The sequence below is a fragment of the Pempheris klunzingeri genome, chromosome 10 (assembly GCF_042242105.1).
Source record: "Pempheris klunzingeri isolate RE-2024b chromosome 10, fPemKlu1.hap1, whole genome shotgun sequence".
NCBI lineage: Eukaryota > Metazoa > Chordata > Actinopteri > Acropomatiformes > Pempheridae > Pempheris > Pempheris klunzingeri.
Window position 1 is genome coordinate 25713062 of NC_092021.1, and position 17822 is coordinate 25730883.

The window sequence follows — 17822 nt, forward strand, 5'->3', positions numbered from 1 at the left end:
ACGTTTACGATGTGTGCCTCCAGATTTGTGGAATTACATAAAGTAAGTAAACTTTGCCGGCCAATTGTGCTGTTGGTGTTTATGGATTTTCACAGGAAATACAGTAAAAGTAAATAGTCGGAGGTTTCATAGGAAAATATGAGCCGCAGCAGTGACAGTCTAACCGTCTCGTCTGGCGCTCTCTGTCAGCGGTTTGACGATTATTCATGAACAAATAGTTTCTGTCCGTGGCTTTCTTTGCTGTATGGATTAAGTTAGTGTTTTCTCACACAGGAAATTGCACGTCTGTCAGGAGGATTGTGGGTCAGCATCCTGCTCATAAATCACAGCTCTAACGGTGACCACGCAGTAACTTTTCTTACACAAAATGCTTCTGCGCCCTTCAGTCTGATGGTACACAAATTGTGAAATAAATATATATTTTTTTTTTAATCAGCAAATGATGCTACAGTTGCTCTAAAAAAGTCCCTGAACTAATTTCCAGCAGCGCTCACATTATCCAAGGCTGACTTCATTTTACCTCTGCGAGTTTACTCCCCTTTTCCTTCTTAATGATCTCCCGTGAACTCCATGTTTTTAGATTCTCATTGGGTTTTGTCTTTAATGCTCAATTTTTATTGCCCTTACTTCCCACTGTTCCAAAAAAAAACAAAAAAACTAATAATTGTAAAGTTGAAGACAAACTACAATTCATCCAAGACTTTCCAATTAAGCAGCAGGCAATCTGTGTTTTACCTCGCTAATTCACATTCATGCCACGGCGCATTAATACCATAATAACACAGATTACAGCCTCAGCAGATATTCAGCTCCATGTCATTTCATCGTTCAGCCAACACCATCCCCCCTCCCCCATAAATCCCCCAGCAGAGCGCCGTTGTTAAAGTGTTTTTGGAGCAAAGTTGGGGCAGAGCAAGTCGGCTCGATTTGGTATTTATTTTCTGTGTTTAATTGGACAAATGAATAGCATTCCAGCCTGGGAGCATAGTGGCATTATTGTTCTCTGAGAATAAACACAGAAGGGTCCTGCATGGACTATAAAACTCCAGAATAAACAGCTCTCTCAAAGCCCAGTATTGAATGTCTGTTTATGACTTGTAATATGAAGTGCAGAGCTCTAAAATCACTAATTACATCAGCTATGTGGATTTCTAGGGAGAACTCCTAAAAGGGGTATTGGTGGCTATAAGTGTGTGTGTGTGTGTGTGTGTGTGTGTGTGTGTATAAGCTAATATGTCTAATGTGTCGGTGCCCTCTTGCCTGTCTCAAGCCTAAGCGAATATTTTATGCTTTTCTTAAAGTATAGGTCCATTTGCTTGGTTTTAACTTTATGCCTGTGCTGCAGTATTATGAGTGTGTGTGTGTGTGTGTGTGTGTGTGTGTGTGTGTGTGTGTGTGTGGCTCCATAACAGCCCGCAGAGGGCTGACCTCAGTGCAGCGCAGGAGGGAAAAAATGGTTTCCTCTGCCCTGATCTCTGCAGACTCTGGTTATTAAAACATGTTTCCCTCTTCCGCTGAGATGAGAGGAGGTGAGCTGCCGACCCCCTCAACACGTGCAGCCCTCGGACCCGTTAAAACCCTGACATGGAAAGAAACAGTTATACAGGAATAGATAAAATGATTTTTAATAGATTTATTGTGGGGTTGACTGCACCTCTGGGGGTTGATTTTAGGGGAATTTTTCACTTCGAGCAGCCAAGACTTTAAGGTTGTAACACTTCATGAATTTTCAGAAAAAGACCTTTCACAGAATCTTTTTATATTTTTTTTTCCACAATGATTTTCAACTTACTAACATTTTTTTTTGTTCTTTGGTTGATTTTCCCCTGAGCAAAATGAGCAATTTAAGCAACTTTAAGTCCTCAAATTTCAAGATATTTCTGTGGATGATGACAATTTTAGTTTAATCTCCTGCCCACACCTTTTTCTGAAAATACCTGTGTATGAAGAAATCAGCTGCAAGAGAAGAGCGAACACATGAACAAACACGAAGGGACGGAGCGTGAAAAGTCTGAGGACAGCTGAGGGGTGGAAAAAAAGCAGAGAGAAGGCAGAGAAAGGAAACATTCATGGCCATATGTGTGCAGCTAAGCAGTTCAGTGAGTGGCCAGTCAGCTCTGTTGGCCGCCTCTGCATGCACCATCACCTCATCACTCACCGGCCTGCCTGGACGCCCAGCAGCCACCGCCCACCCCCACACCCTGCTGCTGCTGCTGAAGCAGCCACATTACGCCTGCGTCTCATCAGAATGACCCGCCACCTCATATCTCAGCGCAGGTATGGACTCATTCATGAGTGCTGGACACAGATTTAACACGAGGCCTGTTGGTGGGATGACTGGCGGCCTGATGGATGGCCTGCCTGTTCTGCTGTCTGACTTGAACACCAGTTTGACGGCGCTGAGGTCATCGCAAAATGTGCTGCTGGGAAATATTCCTGGACATTAGAAGCTGTTTGGATGAGTTGGCCGCTTGGATTAAAGATATTTTTGAGGCCTAGAAGAAGCGTGTCGTTGCTGTCAGACAGGAAGACGTATTACTTGAGAGAAAGTGAAAACAAAGACTAAATCACATCACATTTGGAGCTACGAGGTTCGACGCAGCTACAGCAGAGCGCCAGCTGATTTCAAGGCAGAGCTGGAAAATTAATTTGCATAAGTTACAAGGGTATAATTTCTGGAAATGTAACACTAGTATTTAGAAGCAGTCATCTTGTGCTTCTTTTATTCACTGTGGTTTTGACAGAGTTTCATAAGATCAGAGGTCAGAGTTTTCTTCACTGACCAAAAGTTCAAATATTTACTTGAAGCAACATCTGACGTTTGGTCCTTTTTTTTTAAAGATTATTTTTGGTCTGCATCTTTTCACCAAACTGCCACTGCTCAGAAAGCTGCGAACGCTTCTGGCGTCTTATGGAAGAATTTGTACTGGTTACTTTTGTTTTGTTATAATTGTCCAAAAGGTTCAAATAGTTGCTTTAAATCTTTAGCATGTAGAAAAGAGCAAAACCAACTCTAGTGAGAATAACAAGCTTCTTACACTTCACATGTTTAACAGGAGCTTGCATCAGTTCTGTTGTGTTTCCATATATTTTTTTCTGTAATGTTCATATTCCATATTCAGTTATACACCTACTCTGCTGCAGCCTCTCTCCCAGTTACCTTTTCTCCGCCTCACCTCTTTTCCAGCTCCTCTTCCTTCCTTCTTCCTGATGTTGGTCACATATCTATCAGTGTCAGGTTGGTCAGCCATCACCAGTCCGTCAGTCTGGATCTGGACGTCCTACAGGATCTTAGCTCGGTCTGTGGGAGGTGTCTTCCTCTCTACACTGTGTGAGCCACTTGGTTATGGCCTCCCATGTTCCTGCCTGCATCTTACACGCTGCTGTTATGTGCTGGATTGTTTCAGGAGCATCTTTGCACCGCCTGGATCCTGTCTGGAGTGCTGCCATCATTAGTACCTCTGTGCTGTCTTGTAACCCTTTTCCAGCCACTGGTAGGATGTCTGATATCAGCCACCTATCCATCGTTGGTGAATGCCGTGTGGGAGCTTGACCCTCCTGGAAGGTTCATCCTCCTCCTCTTATGCACTGTCAGGTTTCTGCTGCCTGAGGTATTCACCTCCCAGCTCATGTTCGGGGGCCATCTTCCTGGATCTTGGTTGTCTTGGTTGGTCCTGGACAGTAGCTCTGACTCCACCAGCCCTCGGCCTCCATGCATTGTGAGGAGCCTCGTGGGCTCGATCTCCTCCTTTGGCCTGCTTATTATACCAGCGGGGTATCTGATGACTGGGGGGGGGGGGGGCGTACGTACGTGTTAATGTCTCGGACCTTGTTCTTCCCATTCAGCCAACTTCTCAGGACCTGCCTCACTCCGAGGAGGTATTTGGTTGTGGCTGACTTCCTTGCAGGCTTCTCATGGTCTCCATTTGCCTGCAGGATCCCAAGGTATCTGCAGCTGTCCTGAACATCTGCAATGCTGCCTCCTGGCTGTTCACCCCCAGGTGGGAGGGAGGGAGAAAGAGGGAGACAGACAGACATAAAATTTGATGCCTATTCTACTTAATATGCTCCACATTAGAAGTATAAATAAATAAAGTTCCTCTCACTTGTAGGTTGTTATATCACTCCGCCCCAGTCAGGCTGCTAAAGAGTTGCTGTGCAAACTGTTCAGCAGAGGAATAATGCCGCTGTAACAGGACGCCTGTCATTGCCAACAACATCTATCTCAAGCATGGGTCACACACATTTATAGCTCGTATCACATTCGCTGGCTGCACACTGTGCCACATCAAGTCAGCAGCTATGAGTTGATCATATCCTGCAGTATATAATGTCATGCAGACCATATGATGACAGACTATAGCAGTGTAGACCACAGAAAGTAATACTATCTCCTGTCCATCAAAATGTAATGTAAATAACACTCACTGCCTGGTATTTGTTTGGAATAAACAGCTGAAGAATCAGATGAGTATCATGAGCAGCAGTGGCTGACACGGCTGAACATGGAGCAGAGAGCGCCGCCTACAAAAACACAAACTTCAGTGTCAGTGACAGAAAATCCAAGTAAAAAGACAGACTGTTTGTGGGACTGCTCCTTCGGCCAAGTGGGAAAATGTAGGTGTGATGCCCCGTGTGGGTATCAGGGCAGAGATGAGGCTCAGCATTACAGGCTGAGCGCTGCAGCAGGTGGCAGGAGACACGTCAGCTCTGAACATGGAGCAGGATGTGAGCCCACACACTGAAAGGGACAGTCTGGAGCCCGTCAGAGAGAAAGACAATACTGCCATCTAGTGAGTCAAAGACACACATGGTGATGCCTTCAAACAGACTATTGCTAAATATGCTAAAAAAATAACCTTTTAAATATCCTCAAACCTTTTAAGAGGAACAAAACAAGGAAAATGCTGCACATACATAACCAACCACTGCTTCATGTCCACAACGCGACCGATTCCTGCTCCCACTCATTCCAGTTCAGTGTCACTGGTGGCTAAAACTCATCTCAGCATGCCGAGACAAGACCTGAAGGCCTCATTTAATGTACACGTGTTCACAGGTAAAACTCTTAACAGTCAGCTGAAACCTGACACACACACACACTAACTTTGTGGCTAAAAGTTAGAGAGCTTGAGGCAAAGTGAAGTGAAGCTCGCTCACTGAAAAACAGGCTGTAAAAAAAAACTAAAAAGTGCACAGATGAGTGGACGAAGCACGACACAACCAGGAAACACTGCTGTGGGAGTTTGCATGAGCCAAACACTGAAGTTCAATGACATGCTACACAATTCTTTATATGTTTTGGCACAAATTACGACGCCGCACACTTGTAGATTCAATGATTTGTTAATTTTTTCCCCTTTCAAACACAGATTGTGATTAATCAGAGCCACTGTTGGTAGCTAATATGGTGAAAGTGCTGTTCGAGCACGTGAGAGTGCCGTCTGGGATTTTCCTGAAGAATTTTTAATTTTGGTAGGTGTGACATTTACAGCCTTGAGACCAAATCCAGCCCCATAAAGAGCTGCAGCCCCTCTTTTTTAACAACCCTGTAAATACAGAGTTAATTTGTTTTCTGTCCGCTGTGAGATTAAAACATGAGCAGAGAGCGAGAGGTGTTTTAAAGGGTTCATTTCATTATTTCACAGCACCACACGGTCAGGAAATAAACACACTTGTGGAAAATGAAGTGTGTGATGTGGGTGTGAAACCTTTCGGAGGGTCACAGGATTAGAGGCCTGGGCACTCCAGAACCTACGCTGCTCATATTTAAGTGAAACACAGAACTGAAAACCGAGAAGTAAGATTTCCTCCCCCACCACGAAAATACGTTCACATCTACCAGGCATCGGTGCTATAAATCCAGGCGAGGTTACAAGGGCTGTAAAGTCGAGCTACATCTCCCTGATTTCAGCAGTGGATGGCTGCGGCGAGGCCAACGGGGACAAGGGGAGGGGTTTTTGCAGGACAGTGTGGTCACACCCTGGTGGTCTGCAGCTCAGGTAGAAGACAGGTTTCAAACCCCTGCCATGTCCAAACCATCTCCAGCCTGCTTTGGCTCCAGGCCTGAATCGCTCCCTTTAGGCCTTTTAGCACAGAAAGAAGCTTAAATCAGAGCTGTCCTCCGTGTGGGGGGACCATGGAGGAGTACTTGTTCTGCTTTACACATGACATGTTTCTATTTCAGGCTTAGCTGTAAATGAAGGTGTTTTATAGAGACCTACAGCTGCAGAGGGAACTGCTGTGTATACACACTACATTTCTCTCTGCAGCTGAGGATTTATTTGTTTTGAAAGCCCCCAATAAAACCTGAAGTACTGTGAGAAAAAGTCCGACTCGGTTTATTTGGGAAATGAAGCGCGTCACAGAACAACATGGAACTACATCCTCTCAGGAGTTCATAACAGACAGACGCCGGGAGATGGGGAGGGGATGTTTACAAAAAAAAGTCCATTATGCTTCAAGCAATGGTGAGGATGGCTCGCTCCCTCTTCCTCCTCCTCTTCTTCTTCTCCTTCAGCTGGCCTGTGGCTTCAGCGAAGAACATCACGTCCTCTTTGCTCTCGATCTCCCGCTGGAGGAACTGGAGCGCCGCGCTGTTAAAGCCCATCACGTCCTGAGAGGAGAGGAGAGGAGAGGAGAGGAGGGAGAAGAGGAGAGAGAGGAGAGGAGAGGAGAGGAGAGGAGAGGAGAGGAGAGGAGAGGAGAGGAGGGAGTGAGAGAGAAGAGGAGAGGAGAGGAGAGGAGGGGAGAGGAGGGAGTGAGAGAGAAGAGGAGAGGAGGGAGTGAGAGAGAAGAGGAGAGGAGGGGAGAGGAGAGGAGAGGAGAGGAGAGGAGAGGAGAGGAGAGGAGAGGAGAGGAGAGGAGAGGAGAGAGAGGAGAGAGGAGATAGAGGAGAGGAGAGGAGGAGAGAGAGGAGAGGAGAGGAGAGGAGAGGAGAGAGAGGAGATAGAGGAGAGGAGAGGAGAGGAGAGGAGAGGTGGTGAGGGAGTGAAAGAGGAGAGGAGGAGAGGAGGGAGTGAGAGAGGAGAGGAGAGGAGAGGAGAGGTGGTGAGGGAGTGAAAGAGGAGAGGAGAGGAGAGGTGGTGAGGGAGTGAAAGAGGAGAGGAGAGGAGAGGAGGTGAGGGAGTGAACGAGGAGACAAATGTATGAGTCAGGACAAGCAGCTTCTCTGTGTGAAGGAATTCTCTTTTCCAGGCGTCACTTACTCTGATTTCGCACACTTTTGACAGCGTATTGGTTCGCAGCTCATCGATGACAGACAGCAGCATGTGGTTACTGGAGATCTGACCAAAGTGGATCCTAGAAAGAAAAATACATCATCAGCTCATTAAAGTATTTAATTTCTGCTTCACTTTGCATAAACAATCCAAACCCGACCCTCGACTCAACACTAAAACTGTCCTGTTTAATTCAGGCGCAGCACTCACTTGAGGAGGAAGAAGAGGCAGCGGCAGACCAGCTCCACCTCCAGGCCCTGCTGGATGTAGCTGTTGAACAGCGTCAGCAGCTCGGGGACGTAAGGGAACGGCAGCACCAGCAGAGACACCTCCAGCTCACTGGGGACCACAGCACCAACAACAAGACGCTTTAAGGACAAAGTCAGGGGGAAATGTCACGTGGGTGTGATGTGTTGAGCGTGGCCGCGCTGCTCACCTCGACTTCACCTTCTTTAAGACGTCTAAAACGTAGCGGGACGGCTGAGAGAGAGAAGACGGAGCATAGCAACACATTTAGGCTTGTTTCTTACTGATGTCAGTGTTCAGTCACTGGAGGAAATGTTGGCTACACATTTATTTGTTCTACTTACTGAAACATTTCCAAAGGCCACGAGGATAGGATTGGGCTTCGGAGGAGGAAGCTGCAAAACAACAGCAGCTGTTTATGTGATAAATGAGAATGCTGACAGCAAAGACCGTGAAGACACTGAGGTGAACGACACAGAGTGTTCAAATCTGAACTGTTCACGTGTTTGGGGAGGATTTCTCCTCATTCATTCATCTGTGAGGTTTTATCAGAGCAGTTTAAGCAGCTGAATGACGACAGAGGCTGTAAAAAGCTGTTGGATTAGATCTCTACCTCTTTGCCTGCGTTCTTGCAAGCGTACTTATGCTCCTCCATCTTCCTGGATTCCTCTCTGAAAAGTTCCAGAGCCTCCATGATTCGTTCGGCCTGCAAAGAAATCACACAACAGCAAGAATATCAGCAAAATTAATCTTCAACTAATCCCATTTTCACCTGCTCGTGCCCAGTGGGCTGTAAGGGAATGATAACAATGGATGCCACCAGATTTAATCAATGACAGAAGTATTTTAATGTCATTAAGCATAAAACTAAAAGCTACAACCTTAAAATGATGGAAATATCTGCATCACGCCACAGGAGGTAAAGTCAACTCACAGCTTTCACCGTCTCAACGGTCTTCTTCCCGGCTGGAGCTGCTTCTCCTTCGGTCTCTCCAGGTACCTGCAGATAAAACAAGTTAATGTGCATCCATTTACATCCATCAAACACAGCAGCAGAACAGAATCCACTGCCTGATTTTCTCTGATGAGAATGATGCTGACACACGAGCATAAAAAGGACTTGTTCTCAACATTTGTTGTGCTATTAGCTGGATTGGGGCTCATATTCCAGGGGCTCCCCACCACCACAATCTAAGCCAAGCTTCTCTTGAAAGTGGCCAGCGTGAAGCTATAACATTCAAACACAGGAAGCGTGATGCCTGGAAGTGGAGAAAGCGAGCGCTCACCACAGGTGCGTCTCCTTTGGCCATGCTCTCCTCAAACTCGGCTTCTCGCTCCTGTCCAAATGAAAACCAGGGTTATTTAAAGAAGCACAGAAAACACACGTGTTGTCAGACTGTCCGAGTCCTCCAGCTCACCATCTCCCGCTCCTCCTCCAGGATGATGGGCTCCCTGGTCCGCTCCCACAGACGCAGGGATTTGTCGTGGGACGAGGACACGATGTGGTCACCATTCGGGCTGATGGTGAGACACCAGACCTCCCGGTGATGGCCCTGCGAGGCAGAGAGGGAAGTCAGACGCTGAAGGTGTGTTCAGTCCTTGTTACAGGGGCAAAAAACAACCAGACTACGTTGTGTAATGTTCATTAATTCCCCACTTTTCCTCCTGAAACTACCACCTAGTAACAACCTTCAAACACAAGTGATCAGCCAGAGACTATTTGCTGCTTTGTCAGCACCACATCTAGGTTTGGACAGATCAGTTTCCCAGAGGAGCCCTGTGCTAAACCACTGATCCCACATATCAGCGTCACCTCTAGCGTCTGGATGTGCTCAAACTTGTCGGCGTCCCACTGCTTGATCTTCTTGTCCTTCCCCGCTGTGAAGAACAGATGAGTCTTGGGGACGAACTGGAGGAACATGACGCTGTGGAGTGAGCGAGGGAGGTAAAAGTGAAAATCTAGCCAAAGATAGAAAGAAAAAAGAAAGCCAGACGGAAACGTGAAGCTAAGAAGCAAAGAAAACAGGAAAACATAATCACAAGAAAAAACAAAAAGTGAGATGATCGGTGAGAAAACAGACGAGCGGCGAGATGAGAGAGCAGCTGGTGTGAAGTCACAGGGCAGTCAGAGTTAACAGGACGTGGATCACAGTCCCTGACCACAACACATGAAGTCACAGCTGGACACTCAGCGGCCTACAAAAGCATTTCATCACCTCACATTTGATAAAAAAACTGGTTCTGTTCCAGCGAACACACGACTGTTTGCTTTGGGTCAGCGTTGCCGGGCGTTACCTGTCGTCATGAGCAAACATGGAGCGGTGACAGTCGCCAAAGTCCAAACCCCAGATCTTCACGTTTCTGTCGGCCGAGCCGGTGGCGATGAGCGTGTTGTCCTGGTTAACGGAGACACGGAGTAGTGAGCGTCCGGGAGGCTCAACTGTGGGTCAACGGCTGCTAAAGCAACACTTACACAACGTTTACAATATATAGGATAGGTCCTGTTTGAAAAAGTGCATGAAGTCCTTAACTGTGACCACTGTGCACGTCAAAGCATGTGCTCATTACTGAGGCCTAGAAGCAGCTGGTAGATACTCACATAAGAGATGTCCAGACACAGAACAGGCAGCTTGTGTCCGTACAGAGACAAGAAGAACTGAGGGAGGGACACAAAGCATCAGTTCAGTCATACACTCATTATTTTATTCAATACAGGCAGTCCCATGGGTGGATGGATGGGTGGATGGATGGATGGATGGGTGGATGGGTGGGTGGGTGGATCTACCTTGCCTGCTTGCCCGGGGTAAAGTAAAATGCCACGTTAGAGAAGTAAAACTAGCAACTCACTTGCCAAAAAAGGCCTAAAAATACAATTTAACTCATTTACTTCTGGTTTTAATCATTTTTTCCTTCATTTCTTTGTCTTGTTATGTTATATGGTTATATGGTTAATTTTCAAAGAAAAAAAGTAAAAGGTGACTTTAGGCCGGTAGATTTCAGACCCACTATGAGTGGAAGTAGAAGAAAACAGCTGAACCCTGATGAATGGATGGACGTATGACGTACTTTCAGTGTGTCTGTGTAGAAGACCTTGACAGTGCAGTCTAACAGAGACACAGCCAGCAGTCTGTGATCGGGAGAAAACTTCACGCACAAAACGTCTTCTTCCAGCTGCAGAGTGCGAGTGTGTTTCACCGTCAGCCTCCTGAATCACACACACACACACACACACACACACACTAAATTAGTACTGAGCACTTCACTGAAGGAAGGCGAGCCGATGTGAGACCATCCGAAACGAACCACACTGATACCCGTGACTTACTTCTGGCCACTCTCTTGGTCTTTTATCAGCTCAAACTCCCAAAACTTCACGGTCTTATCTGCTCCTCCTGTGACAATCCCCCTCTGAAGGAACGACACACACAAACACATGAAAAACAAAGAACAGACAGACATTTCTGAATTCTGATGAGTCTACCAGCAGTACTCAGGGTTACCTGGTCTGGGGCCAGGCTCAGGGACCACAGGGCTCCGTTGTGGGCATCCACAGTCTCCAGGAGGGTTCCTGAGGCCAACTCAAAGATCTGCAGCTTCCCACTCTGTTCACAGAAAACATGAGCTGGACAGGATTTCTCTGAAGAGGTCTGAATACCAACTGACTGACACAGACTACCACAGCTGGGCTCCAGAGCCCTGACAGACTTCTACCATAAACCATACTGCTGAGCGTACCTTGGTTCCCAGAATGATCTGTCTGTCTCCGGGCACGAACAGGGAGCAGAGGGCGTATTCACAGGCCATGGTGCGAATCACCTGCAGAGTGGACCTGTTGAGGAGGCGGGACATCCTGTTACACCACTCGGCTCTTTCACACACGAGACAAAGCAAAAAAAACGAACTTCAGAGACGTTTGCAGGACCTGTTCCACACTTTGACCGTGTCCCCGGAGGCGGAGAGGACGGCCAGGTTGTCCGAGCTGAAGGCCAGCGTGCGGGCGTCGGTGCGGTGGCCACCGAGAGTGAGGCGGGCCGTCTTGTTGGCTGCGGGGGCCTTGTCTGAGGTCTTCAGGCTGTAGGTCTCTATGGTGTTGTTCTGCAGCAGGAGCGCCACCTTCAGCTCACCGCCCACACATGACAGGCAGTCCACCCATCTGGGAGGAGTTCAGTTGGGGGGTAAAAGATGCAGTTAGTGGCCTCTGGCCCGGTCCTGAGCTCTCCTCTCGTCCCTTTAAGCTGCTGCTGTGTTTGGCTCCAGTCTCACCTGATCTTGGCAGACGCCTTGACGTTGGCCAGTCTGATGATCTCGTCCTTCAGCGTCCGCTCCACCACCGGCTCTGCTGCCGCCTCACCCGCATCCTCCTGAGCTCTACAGCAGGGGGCAGCACAACGACAGGCTTCAGCATGCTGAGCCTACAGATAAAGTACCTCAGATACTACAGAGACATCAGTGTGTGTTCACTTACTTCACTGCCTTCTTCTTGGCTTTCTTCAGCTTCTTTGTCATTTTTCTTTGCACTTCACCCTCTGACAGCACAGTGAAGAGCTCCAGCACTGAATCATTGCCCTGGTGGAGGAGTAAATAGCATTAATTACCAACATGTAAAATATCAGACCTCCTGACTCACTGGGTTTCTTTCTTTCTAGCATCATTTGAAGTCACAGATTCTGGCAAACTGGGTGCAGCGAGCGCTTATAAAACTAAGAAAACAACAATATAAAAGTGTCTCTGTAATTCCAGCTTCAGAGGGACAACTTCATCTCCGGCAACAACCTCCGGCAGTGACCGACTGCTGCCTCACTTCACCTCATGTTAACACTCTACAGCTGACAGCCAGCTGAGCTGTGTGTGTGTGTGTGTGTGCACGAGAGGAAACAACCGCAGTCAGCGAGCTGTGTTCCTAATCCAGAAGACATTAAGGAAAGACAAACAAAGCAAACTAGGCAACAAACAACTGTCACACCACTGTGAATACCAAACAGTGATATCAAACAGTCACGAAAATAAAAGGACAAAATTCCCAGCTGGGTGTTTGGAGCTCCAGCATCTCCAGGTTTCTGATTACAGACAGAGAAAATGTAGAAAATGATCAAGCAACATCACTCATTCACTGGGCTGAACGTGTTAAATCAGCCACAGACCCCTTATGAGGGCCTGGAGGGGCCAGAGCCTGCCGAACAGACGTCATTTTAAAAAGAAAGGTCTGTACTTTCAGCTCCTACCTGTGAAACGATTGTAAAAAGGAGTGCAGAAAATAAAATGACAAATTGTTGGTGTTAACAGTTTGGGTCGATAAGGTGCTTCAACACTCACGTGGCAGGCGATGACTCGGGCCTTGGCGTCCGTCGTCAGCGAGACGACTCGGTCTCTGGCCTCTCTCAGGATGGAGCCGGCTTTCTTACAGCTCAAGATCCGCTGAGGGGAGGAGAGAGAGGACATTTAGTGGAGGTGATGAGGGCGCACACCTCAGTGGCCTCAAACGATCCAGATACTTTCATTCTAAGGGATTATTTAAGGATTAAATCCCTTCTGTTCTAAGGAATGTATTGTTGTTGAAACGACTCTCACACCTCCTCAAGGCTTTCGTCCACCCCTTCCTCTTCGCCATCGTCATCGTCATCATCCAGCAGAGATTTTCCCTTCTTCACCTTTGGTTCACCCTCAGCTTTCTCCTGAGCGGGCAGACAGACAGGCAGACAGACAGACAGACAGGCAGACAGACAGATCCTTTACTACAAATGAGGCCGAACCAGTGTTTCTTTATTACTGAGACACTTCCTGTGTCTCCCACTGACCTCCTGCAGGTAGCTGATGTCCCAGGCTCTGAGCTCACTGTCTGCTGAGCCTGTTAACAGCCTGTTCTCCTGGTTCAGCAGCGCCATGCCCCACACCTGAGAGAGAGAGAGACACACACACACACACACACAGAGGAACATAAACACTGTCATATAGATTCATCTCATTCATTTCATTCATCCAGGCAGAACTAAATCAAGTTACACACAATATTAACTTGACAACTTGTGTCACGGTATATCCTGGGAGATGAAAACATGAAAACTCATAAATCAGTGAATATGCATGGAAACTTAAACTGTGATGTAGACTGAACACATCTCAGTATTTACAGGCTTGCAGTCCAAGTCTCCTTTGCCTAATGTAAAACACTCAGATCACTTTTTCAGGTGAAACTACTTTGGCTCCTACAGCAGAACTGAAAAGCCACGACAGGAAAACCAGAGAAGTGAAGCCTGCGTGTGAGGACAGCTGAGCTCAGCTGCACAAAACACCTTAAGTTGTCCCCTGAAGTACGACACTTAACTTCTCCTTAGCTGAGATACTTAAGCGTGTTGCACAGACCCACTTAAGGGTTTCATTAGTTAAGGGAAAAAAATTAAGAGATTTACTGCATTGAAATTGTAGTTTCCATGGAGACAGTTGGTTTGCTGCACTGGTTGTGGTACCTGTTGTCTCCTCACAGAGCTCAGAGGAGGAAAAGAGCAGCACACATGCACCTGCAGTACAGGTACAGTACAGCTGCTGACAGTCAAGTGATCAGACTGGACGTGTGGACAGATCATTAACTGATCATCGTTAAGATGATCCATCAGGTTCTCTGGAAGCTTCATTTTCATCATTTATCTCCATAATCTTGGCCGTGTTCGACAGAGTCAGACGTAACTTAGGTTTTTTTCTTCCTTACTTTGGTTACTAAGGTCTTTTGTGCAACACTTTAAGGGATTCCTTAAGTACAACACAAAGATAACTTAAAAGATGTAAGTGAATATTTCAGGAGAACATTTAAGGGTGTTTTGTGCAACCACTTTTATTTTAAGGAGAATCTTAATTTAAGGTGTTATTGCCCCAAGACTTTCTCCTTTAAGTGTCTTAAATAATCCAAACTAATATGAAGTCGGCAGGATTATTTTAAATTCCTGTTAGTTCTCATTCAGTCCTTGTGCTGTGCTGTCGTTCTGTGTGTCTCACCTCGCTGCGGTGGCCCACCATGGTCTTGAAGCAGTGCTGAGTGTCCAGGTCCCACCACTTCACAAAACTGTCCTTGGAGCTGCAGCAGAGCGCACAGACACACCAGACAGGCTGAGTTAGAGACTCTGCAGCTCTTAGTTTGAACAGGTTTTTTTAATGTTATGGCCTTAAAAACATGAACGCAGCTCAAATATCACATTAAACATTATATTACATTTCAGATTCTACCATTGGAAATGTAAACGCACTGATCGTTAATGAGGGGAGATCTTAACAACAAAGAGTCCCTGCAGATCAACTCTGACCTACGAGGCTTCATCGTGAACTAAATCATTAAGGATTCTTATCATAAAAAAAACGAGTTGTTGGTTTTTTAGAATCTACATTTTATCAGTGACTGAGAAAAGGGAAAGGTGTGTTACCTTGTGACCAGGAGGTTCTTGTCCCTGAGGAACAAGGCCTGTGTGACGACGTCTTTGTGGCCCCTCAGCCTGTAGAGGCCGCACTCGTTGATGATGTCCCACACGATCACATCCGTGTCCTGAAGGAGGAGGACAAGGTCATGACACGTTTACCAAACAGGCACTTTGGAGAGCAGACAAAGTCCCTCGACTGCGTGAAGCCCACTTTGTATCCTGCTGATCTCAGTGCCTTTTCTTATACACTGTTGAGCTCAAAGGCTGCTGTCTCCCCAACCGTAACAAAAACCAGGAAAAGCAGGCCCGACTGACCTTTGACCCGGTGACGAGCCGAGCTCCGAGCCCGTCGTAGCGCATGACGCTCACACCAGACTTGTGGCCGTTGAAGGAGACGTTGCTCTCGCCGTTCAGCAGGCTAAAGATTCGCACGGCGCCGTCCTCGTAGCCCACAGCCATGTGGACGCCATCGGGCGAGGGGCAGAGGAAGGTCACCTCGTGTTTCTGGCCCTGCAGGATCAGCACCTGGACGAGGACAGACAGACGCTGGAGATCTGATCTGGAAGGACTTCCTACAAACGCAGACTTAGTCCTGTCCCCCACTGCAGTCAGACCCACGATTATTAAATCTCACCTTCTCTCCTTTGCGGACGTCCCAGATGAAAACCTGCTCACATGCAGCCACGGCGACGTAGCGCCCCTTCTCTCCCCCTCGGAGGGTCACATATGCGATGTTGGCCTTTTGGCTACCGATGACTCCAAACACAGCGCTGGCAGCGTAGCGCAGGTACTGCTTGGTCAGGCCCATGATGGGCAGCCTTCAGTGATGCTGAACCCTGTTTCACAAGAGCAGAGGAGAGTCTTTATTCTCTGATCAAACACTGTAGTATTCAAATTAAACCCCAGAGAGATCAAACATATTCTGAAGTATTTTGGGTCAGTCAGGTTCTGACTTTGTGCTCAGAGACTCAGTCAAGTGGAAACAGGAGAGGATTCTTCTCCAAAATGGGAAACTATTGCAAACGACTGTCTGAAATATCTGTGATACTTTTACTTATAATAAATGTATAATAAAGACAGATCGGATCAGACCAGAAGCACAGGCAGGGATCCACATACTATATAAACCTTTTAGACAATTACAGAAATAAAAGCATGATCTTTTTATTTGAGATTTCTTACACTTTATTAAATAAATGACAGTAACACTATTTTTCAGTGCAGTAATATTATTATTATTATTAATGTATCTATGATGTGTCACCTTAAATATCTGCACTGACATTTCAAATAATTATAATGTAGTCAAACAATAACATTATGTATTAAAACTCATCACAGCATGAGGCCCTCAGAGTTCAACTTAATGTAACGATGCTGCCTCAACATTTTAATAACAGCACACAACAACAGTGCTGTTTCTGTCTTCTGTGGTGTCACTTTAACATTATTACAGGTGAAAACATGTCTTACTGTAGCTAATAACAGTAAATCCTGCTTTTAAATAATCGATCTTTAACCCACAGGCTCACTTTTTTGCACATTTCTAGTTAGAAAGTAGCATGCTAGTCTACTTGAGCGGAGGGGCGAATGTTTTGGTGTTATGAATTTCCCGGGTGGACGGAGCTTAGAGCTTCTCACTCGTTAATTAGCTCAGTACGCGGTAAACCCCGCCCGTCTAGCAGCCTCTGTGAGACGAATCGAGCGCCACAATAGTCGTTCCTGAACCCACGTGGTGACTTTCCTGGCTAAAAGTAGCTCCATCGATCTGTTATTGAGTAGATCTACACCTGCAGGTGTTCTACCTGAAGTTAACAGTTCTTTCTGTAACGCAGCGCCTCTAATGACGGACTATTTTCTCCTTCTTACCTGAGAAGTGCGGCTGCTAGCTTATAGCTTGTGTTGTGCTCCCTCCGCTGCTCTCTCAGACATCACCAGTCGATCTCTGATGCGTAGAGTAAAAGAGAGAATGTGTTGTCACTATTTACCACCAGCCTATCCCTAAAGGTATTATAATAATAATAATAATAAAGTGACAAAAAAGGACTTAGTGGTAATGTTGGACCATAACCGAGTGTGTTTGGAGACAGCTTGTTTGTTTTTCGTCGCTCGATCAGTTTCTTTCTGTTGCTTTTGTCTGACACTCGCTAAAGGTTTTGGCTTGTTGAACTGCGTCTGTTCTTTATAATATAAACCCTGAAATAATCCTCATGTTTGATCGAAAATAACCGTCTTGTTTATTTTATCACCGGGCAGATATTTGGCTCTCGGCCACACTGACAGAAACAGCAACCAAAGCGGAAGTGTTTTTCGCTTATTAGTCAGCTGATTAGAATCTGACGAACACACGCGTCAAACAGGAACAGTACCGGAAGTTCACTTGTATGGCCTATACAAAATAAAAGCACGTTATTTTAACATTATGACAATAAAACATAAAGTTTTACAATGTCTCTCTCTCTCTCTCTCACACACACACAAACACATACACAATGAATAAACACGTAAAAATGAAATAATAACATCAGCGATCATCATTATCTTCATCATGCACATGAGCTACACCATTTACTTAACTACTGCATAACTTTATATGTCTGAGCTTCATCTGCTGAAAAGGGGACTATTTCTCTGTGCTCTCATGTCCATTATGATTTTGTGACATTGCAACTAGTTTGAAGGCCATTTGTAAAGTGAAAACCTGAAACCTCCAACACAAATACACTGAGAGAGACTTTTCACTGATGTTGGAGACGTCCTGTGTCCAGAAGTTTGTTTTTGTTTTTTAATACGCAATATCTGGTGTTATGTAATTAGTGTAGATTCTGGATGTAATTAATTGTCGCGATGTCGATATACTCTGAATATTTTGCATGTGTTTAATGGTTTTTGTTTTGTGGAAGAATATCAAACACACATTACTTTTCAAAGCAGATTTTTTTAATGTATTAAA

At 46.1% G+C, this 17822-nt stretch overlaps 1 protein-coding gene across 1 annotated transcript; it reads right to left on the bottom strand.

Moving 5' to 3' along the window:
* Positions 1-6325: 6325 nt before the first annotated feature.
* On the bottom strand, positions 6326-16786 carry wdr3 (WD repeat domain 3). The gene is made up of 27 exons (XM_070837800.1): positions 16739-16786; positions 15504-15705; positions 15185-15394; positions 14876-14994; positions 14454-14532; positions 13262-13357; positions 13037-13138; positions 12780-12881; positions 11932-12032; positions 11730-11834; positions 11389-11619; positions 11202-11295; positions 10967-11068; positions 10792-10874; positions 10533-10671; positions 10066-10122; positions 9762-9862; positions 9280-9391; positions 8885-9019; positions 8753-8803; positions 8401-8466; positions 8080-8172; positions 7811-7861; positions 7657-7700; positions 7431-7559; positions 7209-7302; positions 6326-6616 (listed from the first exon to the last, which is right to left on the bottom strand). The coding sequence occupies exons 2-27, from the start codon at positions 15675-15677 to the stop codon at positions 6461-6463; spliced, it is 2826 nt and encodes a 941-aa protein (XP_070693901.1). The 5' UTR covers positions 15678-15705; positions 16739-16786; the 3' UTR covers positions 6326-6460.
* Between the last annotated feature and the right edge of the window lie 1036 nt (positions 16787-17822).